Source organism: Scardinius erythrophthalmus, assembly GCF_964197995.2.
Source record: "Scardinius erythrophthalmus genome assembly, chromosome: 13".
Taxonomy (NCBI): Eukaryota; Metazoa; Chordata; class Actinopteri; order Cypriniformes; family Leuciscidae; genus Scardinius; species Scardinius erythrophthalmus.
The window spans coordinates 37,422,395-37,436,212 of NC_138233.1; the positions used below are offsets into that span (position 1 = coordinate 37,422,395).

At 41.7% G+C, this 13,818-nt stretch overlaps 1 protein-coding gene across 2 annotated transcripts; it reads right to left on the reverse strand.

The window, feature by feature from the left end:
• Positions 1 to 2,169: 2,169 nt before the first annotated feature.
• rab9b (RAB9B, member RAS oncogene family) lies at positions 2,170 to 13,775 on the reverse strand. Of its 2 annotated transcripts, none has more exons than XM_081383309.1 (2): positions 13,709 to 13,775; positions 2,170 to 2,970 (listed from the first exon to the last, which is right to left on the reverse strand). In XM_081383309.1, the coding sequence occupies exon 2, from the start codon at positions 2,914 to 2,916 to the stop codon at positions 2,308 to 2,310; it is 609 nt and encodes a 202-aa protein (XP_081239435.1). In that variant the 5' UTR covers positions 2,917 to 2,970; positions 13,709 to 13,775; the 3' UTR covers positions 2,170 to 2,307. The 2 variants fall into 2 exon arrangements, with proteins under 2 accessions (XP_081239435.1, XP_081239436.1); XM_081383310.1 differs by having other exon boundaries at positions 2,170 to 2,938; positions 13,709 to 13,765.
• Positions 13,776 to 13,818: the final 43 nt, after the last annotated feature.

The following is a 13,818-nucleotide window of genomic DNA, read 5'->3' on the forward strand; positions in this document are numbered from 1 at the left end:
ATTGCGACTTTATATCACACAATTGCGACTTTATATCACACAATTTTGACTTTATAACAAAATTTTGACTATATCACACAATTCTGACTTTATATCATACAATTGCGACTTTATATCACAATTCTGGCTTTATAACATGCAATTGCAACTTTATATCACACAATTCTGACTTTATATCACGCAATTGTGAGATAAAAAGTCAAAATTACCTTTTTTTCTTTTTTATTCTGTGGCGGAAACAAGCTTCCATACTTTAGTTTAGTTTTCTTCTGGAAAAACAACGGCCCGGGACAGTGTTGCCACCTAGTGGAGCTTTTAGTGCAAAACAAATTCAGTGTGCATGTGCGTACAAGTAACGCACGGTACAAAAATCTCTCGGCGCACAAACTATTCTAGTGACAACATTTGCGTTACGCGCACTTTACGCGGACCCTCGCATAGGCCTACATGTAAAAAACGCAGTATACTTTGGGCTTCACCCTCAAACACACACACACACACACACACACACACACACACACACACACACACACACACACACACACACACACACAACTTTCTCTCTACAGCACAGCCTTCAATTAGACATTGTAAAATTGCTCGAATATACACAACACAGGCTGACAACTGAAACTAAATTATTTAAAACAAAATAAAACAAAAACAAGATATTTAATATCTAACACCAACTCTCTGTACCTCACAAAACCAAAAAAAGGGATAACTTCAATCAAAAGAAAAAGAAACCAATTATTTAATCTTTTGATATTAGAAGAAATTCCCTTTCTGTCTAAAAAAGTAATGCTGTACCGATGCATCTCAGACAGTCTGTTAGCAATATGCTAACCTGAGGTTGTGTTTGACCACACGTACCTAATAGGGTGAAACTAACGAAGAAATGGTCATATTTCATCCCAAAATCAACTTTGCATGAAGAACATTAAGGTTTTTCTTCCTATAATTCATTCATCCTATATGGACACAATTATTTTTAATAATTACTGAAACCAGCATAAATTTAAGCCAATACAAAAAAAAAAAAAAGTTTAAATAATGTTATGAAACTTTTTTTTTTCATATTACAGTAATGATCTTTTTTTTTTTTCACATTACGATAATGAGAATGTGGTCAAAATGTGTTATGATAATAATATCACAACATGTGGTGAATTTGTGGTGAAATATGACCCAAACAAATTCTCGTCAAACTTCACCCAAAGAATAACTTATGAGCAAAATAAATAAAAAATGCCTTATTTCTTTCAGTACCACATAAACACCCTTTCTCTCAAGCAATATTATATCACTGACAGCAGCGGTCAGCAATGTGTCACCCTCTGGGGTTATGCATTTTAAAACATCAGACGAAATGAGTACCACAGCAGAGTAAGATGGTGCATTTAACACAGAAGAATGTAGAAGAGCGGCCGGATCTGCGGCGAGACTCGTCAAACACCAGAAGAGCCTCCGACTGGGAATGATCAGGGATTGAGCGCTGGGCAACGATTCATCGCGATTAATCGCATCCAAAATAAAAGTTTGTGTTTACATAATATATGTAACTGTGTATAATTAGATAATTTATATATAAAATATTTATATATAATATAAATGATGTATATATACATATATGTGTATTTATATTATATACATAATTATACACAGTACACACACATATATTATGTAAACACAAACTTTTATTTTGGATGCGATTAATCGCGATTAATCGCTGCCCAGCGCTATTGTGCCAGACTGAGGAGAGGTGAGTTTGGGTAAAACACACACGTAGCTCACGAGACGCGTCCGGTCCGGAAAGCTCTCAGGCACATCAGCAGGAGAGTGTGAGTCCACACGGACTAGTGTTGTCAAAAGTACCGACTTCGGTACCAAGTTGATACTGAAATTTTAAAAATGTGACTCTTTGAGTGGTGTTAAGCGCCTCTGATTGGCCGTTGTACTCGCGCGCTCATTAAATATGTCTGTGATTGGCTACAATGATCAGCGCTTCAAAAACATGTTGTAAATATAAATCTTCAGCGAGCGCTTGCACAGATACACACGGGAGCGTTGTAAAGCAGGCGTCCATCAGCGGATCGCTCCTGCATTACAAAACACTTCCAAACGCTCCCGTCCGCTGATCATTGTAGCCAATCACAGACATATCCGGTGAGCTCGTGAACACAGCGGCCAATCAGAGGCGTTAATGATTCCGCTCACAGCGCTCAAAGAGTCACATTTTTTAAATTTGGTATCGAAGTCGGAACTTTTGACAACACTAACATGGACAGGAGCAATTCTAAAGAGACCTCAGCAACAGGACGAGCGAGACACTTTACGGTTCCCGTGAAGGTCGATGGAGCTGCTCAGGAGAGCGTGATCAATGGGATCCTCGCTGGCCAGGACTTCCCGGACCGCAGCCTCGAAAGCCGCCCCCACGTTCATGTCGTCTTTAGCGCTGGTCTCGAAGTACGGACAGCATCCGTTCTCCTCGCACCAAGCCCTGGCCTCGTCCTCCCCGACCTCGCGCTCGTCCTTGTCCACCTTGTTCCCCAGCACCACGAAGGGGAAGCGCTCGGGGTCGCGCACGTCTGAGTAGTACATGAACTCCTTCTTCCAGCAGCCCAGGTTCTGGAAGCTCTGCAGGTCGTCGACGGCGAAGGTCAGCAGGCAGCAGTCGGCGCCGCGGTAGAAGGGCGTGCGCAGGCTCTTGAAGCGCTCCTGGCCCGCCGTGTCCCAGATCTGCAGGGTCACCAGCCGGCCCTCGATCTCCAGGTCTCGGTTCAGGAACTCCACGCCGATGGTGTGGAACGACTGCGAGTCGAAGCGGTCGGTCACGTAGCGGTTCATGAGGGAGCTCTTGCCCACGCCGCCGTCCCCCAGGAGAATGACCTTCAGCAAGAGGCTCTTCCCACTCATAGCGGCACGCGCTCAGTGCAGCCTGACAAACACACGCAGACACAAGCATACACACTACATGAAGCACAAGTGCAAACACAGGGACACAACATTAGCCAGTTTCACACATTAAAGGAGGAGTTCACTTCAGAATTAAAATCTCCTGATAGTTTACTCTCCTCCACGTCACCCAAGATGTTCATGTCTTTCTTTCTTCAGTCGGAAAAGAAATTAAGGTTTTTGAGGAAAACGTTACAGGATGTCTTATCTAGACAAAACATCCGCCATTTTATAATCACGATGAAAGGTCACGCGTGTTCCGGTTCATAATCCTAGGATTGGGTGAAAAACTCCATCTCATTTTCTCCTCCAACTTCAAAATCGTCCGACACATTTTATTTGGTTCGTTTTTTGTAAATGGCGTTTGACTTAGTCTTTCCACATTCGCTTTGTAAACACTAGGGTCTGTTCTTCCGCGTGACCTTTCAAAGTGATTACCTAATGCATGAAGTCATGGACGTGCAAGACGAGCATTTGTGGTTAAAAAGTATATAAATGTGTATTATTTTAGAAAACGAGCTATGGTTTCTCTAGATCAGACTCTTATTCCTCGGCTGGATCGTGTCGAGACTTTAAAGCTGCACTGAAACTCACATCTGGACCTTCGACCCGTCGGACCCCACTGAAGAAACTATATGGAGAAACATCCTGCAATGTTTTCCTCAAAAACCTTCATTTCTTTCCGACTGAAGAAAGAAAGACATGAACATCTTTTAAATGCAAAGCTGTTTTCTTCATTCATCATTTAGGATATTTTTTACTTATGAGTGACAGGTGTAAGTGATCACACAATGTGGTTTTAAAGAAAATCCAGCTTTTAATGTTGTTTATATGTCTATGTGGTGTTTTTAATATGCTTCAACACAAACCATGTGTAAATTCATAAGTCGACAGCATTGCTGAGTATTTTCTCCTTAAAACTGCAGTGAACCAAAGACAGTCTCAAACACACGCTTTGAAATCGCTGGTGTTTCTGACGTCACAAACTACCTTGTAACCAATCAGATCAACGTGTGATCGTCAACCAGTGGATCTCTGAGTGAGTGAGAGAGTGGAGGCGGGGCTCATTTGCATATTCATAGAACCACGCATACTAAATGAGGCAAGGGTGTCGAGTTACATTCAAGATATTTTAAGGCATGAAGAATTGTTTTTCAAGGAAAAAAACGTTTAAATATGCCATTTTGGTGATCAAAGATGAGTTGTAATGGATAGAATTATTGACTACAGGGGGACTTTAAGTTTAAGGTCCTTACACACTGAGTCCGAAGTTTTCGAATTAATTATCGCTTTAATTAATCCGTCGCGAAAAAATTCACAAAACAATAGAGTCTTCAAGTAGTGAGGATGATTTTGTTGTCCTCTCTCTTTCTAAAAAGAGAAAAAAATGAGGACATATTGGGTCCATCATCCAATCCTGAGATTGCATAGAGAGGAAGGAGAGTACGCCCGAGCGAAGGAGGATTATCCCGAGCGATTCAAGGTTTACTTCAGGATGTCAGTGGCTCAGTTTGATGCTTTGCTAGCGATACTGGAGCCACATATTAAAAACAGATCCTGAACAGCTCTGGATTTTGCCGTTCGCTTGTACGGTGGCTCTGAATTGTCAAAACACCTTTCAAAATATTGGCTACAAATTGTGAAAAACACAGAAAATGTAATCCGATCCGAATTTTTTTATGACGGACGAAAGTTTCGGAGGAAGTATGTAAACGGCATTGACAATGTGAGGTCGTATTTATTTTGAAATGTGCGAAAACTTCAGACGAGAGCGTCTCGATTGTGCGAATCTCGAGTGCAAGACGCTGCGTGACAGTCAGACATCCGACTAACACCTTTATATAAAAAGACTTTTATCCACGATAACTTGCTGTTTAGTATAAGCAAGCGCTGCAGTTTCATCGCCTGTCGCTTTAAATGCTCAAGCTCAGTAGCTGAATTCTGATTGGCTGTCAAATACCTCAATAAACTCCTAAAAACTGCTTATTAAAAGTAAGTAAGGTAGTTGTTAAGTTTAGGATTAAGGGATGTAGAATAAAGAATAAGGCATTAATATGTGCTTTATAAGTACTTATAAACAGCCGATATCCTAGTAATATGCATGCTAATAATGCTAATGAGCAACTAGGCTAGTTAATAGTGTGAAGTTGGACCCTATGGAAATTGGAAAATGCCAGAACTGATTTACCTGTATTTTTGAAAAGGTCCTGTTCACACAAATGATCTCTAAACTGTAATATATACAGTAATGTAAAAAGTCTATGTGTTAAAGGCTCATATGACTTTCCAGGTTAAACAAGCAGACATTGATTTGACCGCAGATGAACTCTGAACGATCTAAACTTCTTAAACAGTGAAGAACAGATAATGGCTGGAGTGGGTCAGATGCTCTATCACTGACCCTGGACTTTGGCCAGGACAACGCCTTCTCTAAGAGCACACGGATTGGTGAAACACGGGACTGTCACCATTCTTCTTTCATTTCACCTTGTAAAGACATTTTCTTTCTCTTTTATATCTTGTGCAAGGATGAATTAGGGTAATTTGCAACAAATAGGATCTGCTCCATCACAAGCAAGACTATTCTAGCTGGGTCACCATGTGATCGCAACAACAAAAATAAAAAAATAAATCTTTGATGACCCTAAATGCCCAACGCGGATCGTCACCAGATTACAGTGCGTCTCTTCTCAGACATTCACGACCCGACAAGTTATTAGAATCATTACATTAATGTTACATATTGTTCTTAGTCCTTCTTTCCAGTGACTTTATTTTAGGCTAAGTTTAGGCAGGCCATTGCTCTGCACTGCATTATCCATCAGCAGGCCCTCTGCGGCAAATGCCTGAGGTTTGACAGTGTGATGTCTGCTGTTGTGAAATGCATAAACCATATCAGATCTAGGGGCTTAAAGCACCGGCAGTTTGTGAGTGCTGCCTATGACAATGTGAGGGCATTCTCCACAAAACTTGTGTTATGGAAAGCCCAAACCTCTGCCATTTTCCAGCATGCGAGGCACTCATGGATGTGGGCTCACCGTTCAGTGGTGAGAAGTATGCTGATGCCATTATGAAGCAACAGGAGGAATCTGATCAAAGACTTCAAGACATTTTCAAGACAATTTCTGCTGACCCCTTCTCCTTCGATGTGCAAGATACTCCTCATGTGCTTCAAATGGAGCTCATGGACAATTCTGAACTCAAAGCTAAGTTCAGGGAGGTGTGAGTGGAAACGCAGACAAGCTTGGACATTTTTTGAGAGAATTGCCACCCACCTTCCCTGAGCTCTCCAGGATGTTCAAGCGGACCGTCTGCCTCTTTGGGAGTGCATGTCTATGTGAAAAGCTCTTCTCCACCATGAACTTCAATAAGTCAAAGTACAGGTTCAGACTTACTGATGAGCATCTCTGAGGGTTTCAACTGTTTCCTCCCTCAAGCCAAATGTGTCTCAGCTGTGTGAGAGGAAGCGCTGCCAGGTCTCTGGCGGCAAGGAGGAGGCAAGGGAAGCCTATGATCAGAAGAACCGTTCATGTTCAGAAGAACCGTTCATGTTCAGAAGAACCGCTCATGTTCAGAAGAACCGCTCATGTTCAGAAGAACCGTTCATGTTCAGAAGAACCGTTCATGTTCAGATGGAAAGTTCATGTTCAGATGGAAAGTTCATGTTCAGAAGAACCGTTCATGTTCAGAAGAACCGTTCATGTTCAGATGGAAAGTTCATGTTCAGAAGAACCGTTCATGTTCAGATGGAAAGTTCATGTTCAGATGGAAAGTTCATGTTCAGAAGAACCGTTCATGTTCAGAAGAACCGTTCATGTTCAGATGGAAAGTTCATGTTCAGAAGAACCGTTCATGTTCAGATGGAAAGTTCATGTTCAGAAGAACCGTTCATGTTCAGAAGAACCGTTCATGTTCAGATGGAAAGTTCATGTTCAGAAGAACCGTTCATGTTCAGAAGGAAAGTTCATGTTCAGAAGAACCGTTCATGTTCAGAAGAACCGTTCATGTTCAGAAGGAAAGTTCATGTTCAGAAGAACCGTTCATGTTCAGATGGAAAGTTCATGTTCAGAAGAATCGTTCATGTTCAGAAGAACCGTTCATGTTCAGATGGAAAGTTCATGTTCAGAAGAACCGTTCATGTTCAGAAGAACCGTTCATGTTCAGAAGAACCGTTCATGTTCAGAAGAACCGTTCATGTTCAGATGGAAAGTTCATGTTCAGAAGAACCGTTCATGTTCAGATGGAAAGTTCATGTTCAGAAGAACCGTTCATGTTCAGAAGAACCGTTCATGTTCAGAAGAACCGTTCATGTTCAGAAGAACCGTTCATGTTCAGAAGGAAAGTTCATGTTCAGAAGAACCGTTCATGTTCAGAAGAACCGTTCATGTTCAGAAGAACCGCTCATGTTCAGAAGAACCGCTCATGTTCAGAAGAACCGTTCATGTTCAGAAGAACCGTTCATGTTCAGATGGAAAGTTCATGTTCAGATGGAAAGTTCATGTTCAGAAGAACCGTTCATGTTCAGAAGAACCGTTCATGTTCAGATGGAAAGTTCATGTTCAGAAGAACCGTTCATGTTCAGATGGAAAGTTCATGTTCAGATGGAAAGTTCATGTTCAGAAGAACCGTTCATGTTCAGAAGAACCGTTCATGTTCAGATGGAAAGTTCATGTTCAGAAGAACCGTTCATGTTCAGATGGAAAGTTCATGTTCAGAAGAACCGTTCATGTTCAGAAGGAAAGTTCATGTTCAGATGGAAAGTTCATGTTCAGAAGAACCGCTCATGTTCAGAAGAACCGTTCATGTTCAGAAGAACCGTTCATGTTCAGATGGAAAGTTCATGTTCAGAAGAACCGTTCATGTTCAGATGGAAAGTTCATGTTCAGAAGAACCGTTCATGTTCAGAAGGAAAGTTCATGTTCAGATGGAAAGTTCATGTTCAGAAGAACCGTTCATGTTCAGAAGGAAAGTTCATGTTCAGAAGAACCGTTCATGTTCAGATGGAAAGTTCATGTTCAGAAGAACCGTTCATGTTCAGCAGAACCGTTCATGTTCAGATGGAAAGTTCATGTTCAGAAGAACCGCTCATGTTCAGAAGAACCGTTCATGTTCAGAAGAACCGTTCATGTTCAGATGGAAAGTTCATGTTTAGAAGAACCGTTCATGTTCAGATGGAAAGTTCATGTTCAGAAGAACCGCTCATGTTCAGAAGAACCGTTCATGTTCAGAAGAACCGTTCATGTTCAGAAGAACCGTTCATGTTCAGAAGGAAAGTTCATGTTCAGAAGAACCGTTCATGTTCAGAAGAACCGTTCATGTTCAGAAGGAAAGTTCATGTTCAGAAGGACCGTTCATGTTCAGAAGAACCGTTCATGTTCAGAAGAACCGTTCATGTTCAGAAGGAAAGTTCATGTTCAGAAGAACCGTTCATGTTCAGAAGAACCGTTCATGTTCAGAAGAACCGTTCATGTTCAGATGGAAAGTTCATGTTCAGATGGAAAGTTCATGTTCAGAAGAACCGTTCATGTTCAGATGGAAAGTTCATGTTCATAAGAACCGTTCATGTTCAGATGGAAAGTTCATGTTCAGAAGAACCGTTCATGTTCAGAAGAACCGTTCATGTTCAGAAGAACCGTTCATGTTCAGATGGAAAGTTCATGTTTAGAAGAACCGTTCATGTTCAGATGGAAAGTTCATGTTCAGAAGAACCGCTCATGTTCAGAAGAACCGTTCATGTTCAGAAGAACCGTTCATGTTCAGAAGAACCGTTCATGTTCAGAAGGAAAGTTCATGTTCAGAAGAACCGTTCATGTTCAGAAGAACCGTTCATGTTCAGAAGGAAAGTTCATGTTCAGAAGGACCGTTCATGTTCAGAAGAACCGTTCATGTTCAGAAGAACCGTTCATGTTCAGAAGGAAAGTTCATGTTCAGAAGAACCGTTCATGTTCAGAAGAACCGTTCATGTTCAGAAGAACCGTTCATGTTCAGATGGAAAGTTCATGTTCAGATGGAAAGTTCATGTTCAGAAGAACCGTTCATGTTCAGAAGAACCGTTCATGTTCAGATGGAAAGTTCATGTTCAGAAGAACCGTTCATGTTCAAAAGAGCCGTTCATGTTCAGATGGAAAGTTCATGTTCAGAAGAACCGTTCATGTTCAGATGGAAAGTTCATGTTCAGAAGAACCGTTCATGTTCAGAAGAACCGTTCATGTTCAGATGGAAAGTTCATGTTCAGAAGAACCGTTCATGTTCAGAAGGAAAGTTCATGTTCAGAAGAACCGTTCATGTTCAGAAGAACCGTTCATGTTCAGAAGGAAAGTTCATGTTCAGAAGGACCGTTCATGTTCAGAAGAACCGTTCATGTTCAGAAGAACCGTTCATGGTCAGAAGAACCGTTCATGTTCAGAAGAACCGTTCATGTTCAGAAGGAAAGTTCATGTTCAGAAGAACCGTTCATGTTCAGAAGAACCGTTCATGTTCAGAAGGAAAGTTCATGTTCAGAAGAACCGTTCATGTTCAGAAGAACCGTTCATGTTCAGATGGAAAGTTCATGTTCAGAAGAACCGTTCATGTTCAGATGGAAAGTTCATGTTCAGAAGGAAAGTTCATGTTCAGAAGGACAGCTCATGTTCAGAAGGACAGCTCATGTTGAGGAACTGTTAATAATAAAGATTGAGAAGATTGGATCAGTTATGCTCCTTTTTTTGGAACACTTGAACATTTTTTCTGTGTACTACTTGATGCGGCCCGGCCTGACCCAGACTCTCCCTCCGGCGGCCCCCGGGTAAGTTGAGTTTGAGACCCCTGTTTTAAACCTTTCAAGCCAAGACACACTGATCGAGTTCTCTTTTGGCTTGAAGTTGAACGAACACTAACACACGCAATTATGCCAAAATGTCCATTTTGTGGAGTATCCCCATAAGAGCAGACTGAGTCTTAAATTAGATAAATAAAGTCTTAACTGAAGGCAGAGAGTTGTGAGAGAATGAGATGTGTGTGAGATCCGCGTCTCTGCCAGCAGCGGCTGGTTTTAAAGTGACAGCAGCCAATAAAGCTTTCTGTCAGTGAAGTTAGTCAAAAAACAAACGTAACAGAGAAAAACACTCGCTGCTCTTGACTAAAGAACTTTTGTAACTTTAATAAGGATTAATCTATATATAATTTAAAATGTATGCAATGCAAACTGTTTGATAACTTTGTTCAATTTCTGTATATTTCCTACCTGTTAGACAAATATTTAAAATATACTGCCTTTATGTTGTTTCTACATTCATTTGGAGATTAACTGTGAAATTGTTACATTATAAAATATATTAAAAACGTTAGTTGTTTTAATGACGATTAATCGTGATTAATCAGAAAAAATGTGATTAATCGAGTTAATTTTTGCAATAGATAAAAATAAATAAAAAAGAAACATGAATAAGTCTTATTCATGTTTATTTTTATTGAATATTATGTATTTATTTATGTTAATAACTGCGCAATTAATGTGCATTTAGCCTGCCTCTGCCATCCAGCACGATCCCCCCCAATCCCCCCAAGTCTCCCGTATTTTGGTACCCAAATGTTGACAGGTATGAGCGGGTCATAGGGCAACGCTCCGTCCTTTTAAAAAAGCCGCTCTGTACAAAATCCGCCCGCTCGCTTCCCGCTCCACTCCGCTCACATGCTCTGGTCCCAGGAATCCTAAATATGGGTGCGGACATGCTGTCCCGGGACAACACTCCCCCGGGGTCCCTCAACCCCCAAGACAGTCCATCTGATCTGGAGTGTGTTCGGCAGGGCGGAGGTCGACCTCTTTGCCTCAGAGAGGAACACTCACTGCACAATGTTCTTTTTGAAGAAACGGGGATGCGCTGGCCCATGCCTGTCCCAGACGCCCGCTCTATGCGTTCCCTCCCGCTTCGATGATTCCTCAGGTCATCGAGGGATCAGAAGGAGCAGATGCGCAGTCCTTCTAGTAGCCCCCCTCTGGAAGACGATTTGGCACCCTCTGCCCCGACTTGTGGGCCCTCAACGGGTATCCTGGGACCTCCCAGAGAGAGTCCTAGACACTATTACTGAGGCTAGAGCGCCGTCTACGGGACGCCTCTATGCTCCGAAATGGTCGTGTTCACCAGCTGGTGCACAGCTAGGGACCTCGAACCCCATTCATGTGAGGTACCAGTGGTGCTCTCTTTCCTTCAAGAGCTTTTCCTTCACGCTCAAGGTGTATGTGGTGGCCATAACAGCCTACCACGCTCCTGTGGCTGGCCAATCACTAGGGAGAAGCAACCTCGTCGTTCGCTTCCTCAAAGGGGAGGATGAACCCTCTGCCCCCGTCTATACCGGCTTGGGTCCTCTCCACGGTCAATTTCAGCCACTTCAGTCGGCTGACCTAAAGCCACTTTTGCTGAAAAACTGTAATAAAACTATAATATGGAGGTACCCTGCTTACAAGCTGGAGTCCTCTCCGTTTAACGAGTCTGACCATACGGTAGTCTGGTCTTATCGATCTAAACACGAATTTACTGTCCAGAAGCACAAATCTGTCCTAGGAGGTAATGTTGTTCACACGGAGCGAGCCTGGCCCACGGAGGCTCCTGCCCTCCTTATATGTCATAAGGACCCGACTCAGGTCTGGTCCCCGTTGAGTTCATATCCCTATCCGGAGTTTTTTATTAGTGGCTCGTGTCTTACTGTGAATCTCGGGCTTGTTGCCCTAGGCTCCAGTTCAGGACGGAGTCAGTTGCTAATAGTGCGGCGGTTTACATTGCGTCCCCACTGCGTATTAGCTACGCAATACGAAGTGACCATTCTCGAAAGGGCAGGGAACGAAATACACAGGGACTCTTATTTTGAAATGTCTAATGCTTTGCTAATAGGGCTTGGGCGTCGTGACGTCATACTTGGCGTGGCGGCCATGTTGATGGCCTCGCAAATGTAAACATACAGCAAGTCAACGAGGAGAAGCAGAGTTGGGAGAAAGAAAAAAGATGTTAAAATCCCGTAAAGGATGTGGAGTTTACCGGGATACGTTAAATAGGGAAACCAGGGACCAGTTATGTGGACAAATTTTCCTGTAAAATATCCCGTATTTTAATACCGTACTCTCATAACATTAATGTTAGCCCTTCCATCGGACCTGTCAGTCTCTGTACTGTTGTCCTGTTGCTAACCCCTTGCCCGTCCAGAAAAACAGATGTTTTCAAAGCATCGTTTTGCTTACTTGAAGGCAACCTTAGCGTGATATTGGCCTTTTTAAGATAACAGCGTGGTTGTTGTGAGAGCACGATTTCATGCCAATCTGTAAGCCACGTTAAGCCACGTTAGACCTAGCTTCACAACTCGCTTAGTTAATGCTGCAGTTTTGTAGTACGAATTTTTGCTGTCAGCAGAGGGATAGAAGATGAATGTTGAAATTTTCATTTTTCGGGATATTTTATAGGAAAATACTAAAACGGGAAGACAGCGGGAAAAGAGCTCAAATGAGTGAGAAACCCGGAAAAAACGGGAGGGTTGACAGCTACTAACTACACTTTTTTGCCGATTTTGTCCACATAACGTTACTGGTCCCTGGCTTCCCTATTTAACGTACCCCCGTAAATTCCACATCATTTTCGGGACTTTAATATCTCTTTTCTTTCTCCCAACTCTGCTTCTCCTCGTTCGACTTGCTGTATGTTTACATTCGCGAGGCCATCAACATGGCCGCCACGCCAAGTATGACGTCACGACGCCCAAGCCCTATTCCAGCTGCTCATTTAAAAGGAGACATAAAATAAACAGAAGATATGATTGACATTATAATGCGCACTCTTACAACCATCTAGAATATATTAAAATATAAAAACCATAACGTAAACATTATACATAAATGTTATATTTACTGACCGCGAAATGCTCTGAAACCACGAAGCGCTCACATTTATTTAATGAAATCATAGACTTCTTAAATATAATAAACCTCTGTTTTGCCGTCCCGAAATGTGAGACCTTTTAAAATGATAGTTTACACTTTTGTTATACTTTTTAATAGTTTTATGACCTTCAATTTGATCAAACCAAATTTAAGACTTTTTAAAGTCCTAATTAGTTTATCAGGTAAAATAAATAACGTCCAATTGTTTTTATACACTATATAGTAAGCTATACATATTTTAAATCAATATCGTTGTAGGCTAACGCACTTAGTATAATCATTAACCCAATTTGAGGACCCAATTTGACATGACACATTATTACACAGGTTGAAATAGCTGATTTCTCTGGATTTAAACATTTTGGGGGGCATCTGGGATAATGTAAATACACAAGTCAAAATATATAACACCGTTTTAGTGATTTGTTGGATATTTTTTAATCCAAAAACCTTGTATTATGCCTTTAAATACACCAAGAGCAGGAAACCTATGATCGCTCCCTGCGCATGCGCACACCTGCATGACAGCTGTGTTTTTAGCATACGAGTGCTCAAGCTATGGTTTATCTTTATTACTCTGCCTGTTATTACTCCAACTCAGCTCGTACTATGACTAGTAAACACAAGTGATATTTTTATGTTCGCCTTTGGTGTCATTAATCATTCACACATCCTCAGCCCCGTTAGCTAGATATAGCTCCATGACTAGCACAGTTTTGGATGCTTTATTAAATTAACTTCATCACTGTTACACATACGCGACCTTACACACAAGAGAAATAAGACGCTGTGGAAAATAATCACTCTGGTTTCAAAATACTTCAATTATTAAAATACTCTCTGAATTACCTCATATTGTACCGCGAGCAGTGCTGCTGTCTGCAGAGATTTCACGCGCTTCGTGCGCGTACGTGTGTGTGTGTGTGTGTGTGAGAGAGAGAGAGGGAGGTGTGTGTGTG

Excerpts from the sequence above, each read along its gene's own strand:
- rab9b (XM_081383309.1), bottom strand. The coding sequence starts at position 2,916 with ATGAGTGGGAAGAGCCTCTTGCTGAAGGTCATTCTCCTGGGGGACGGC.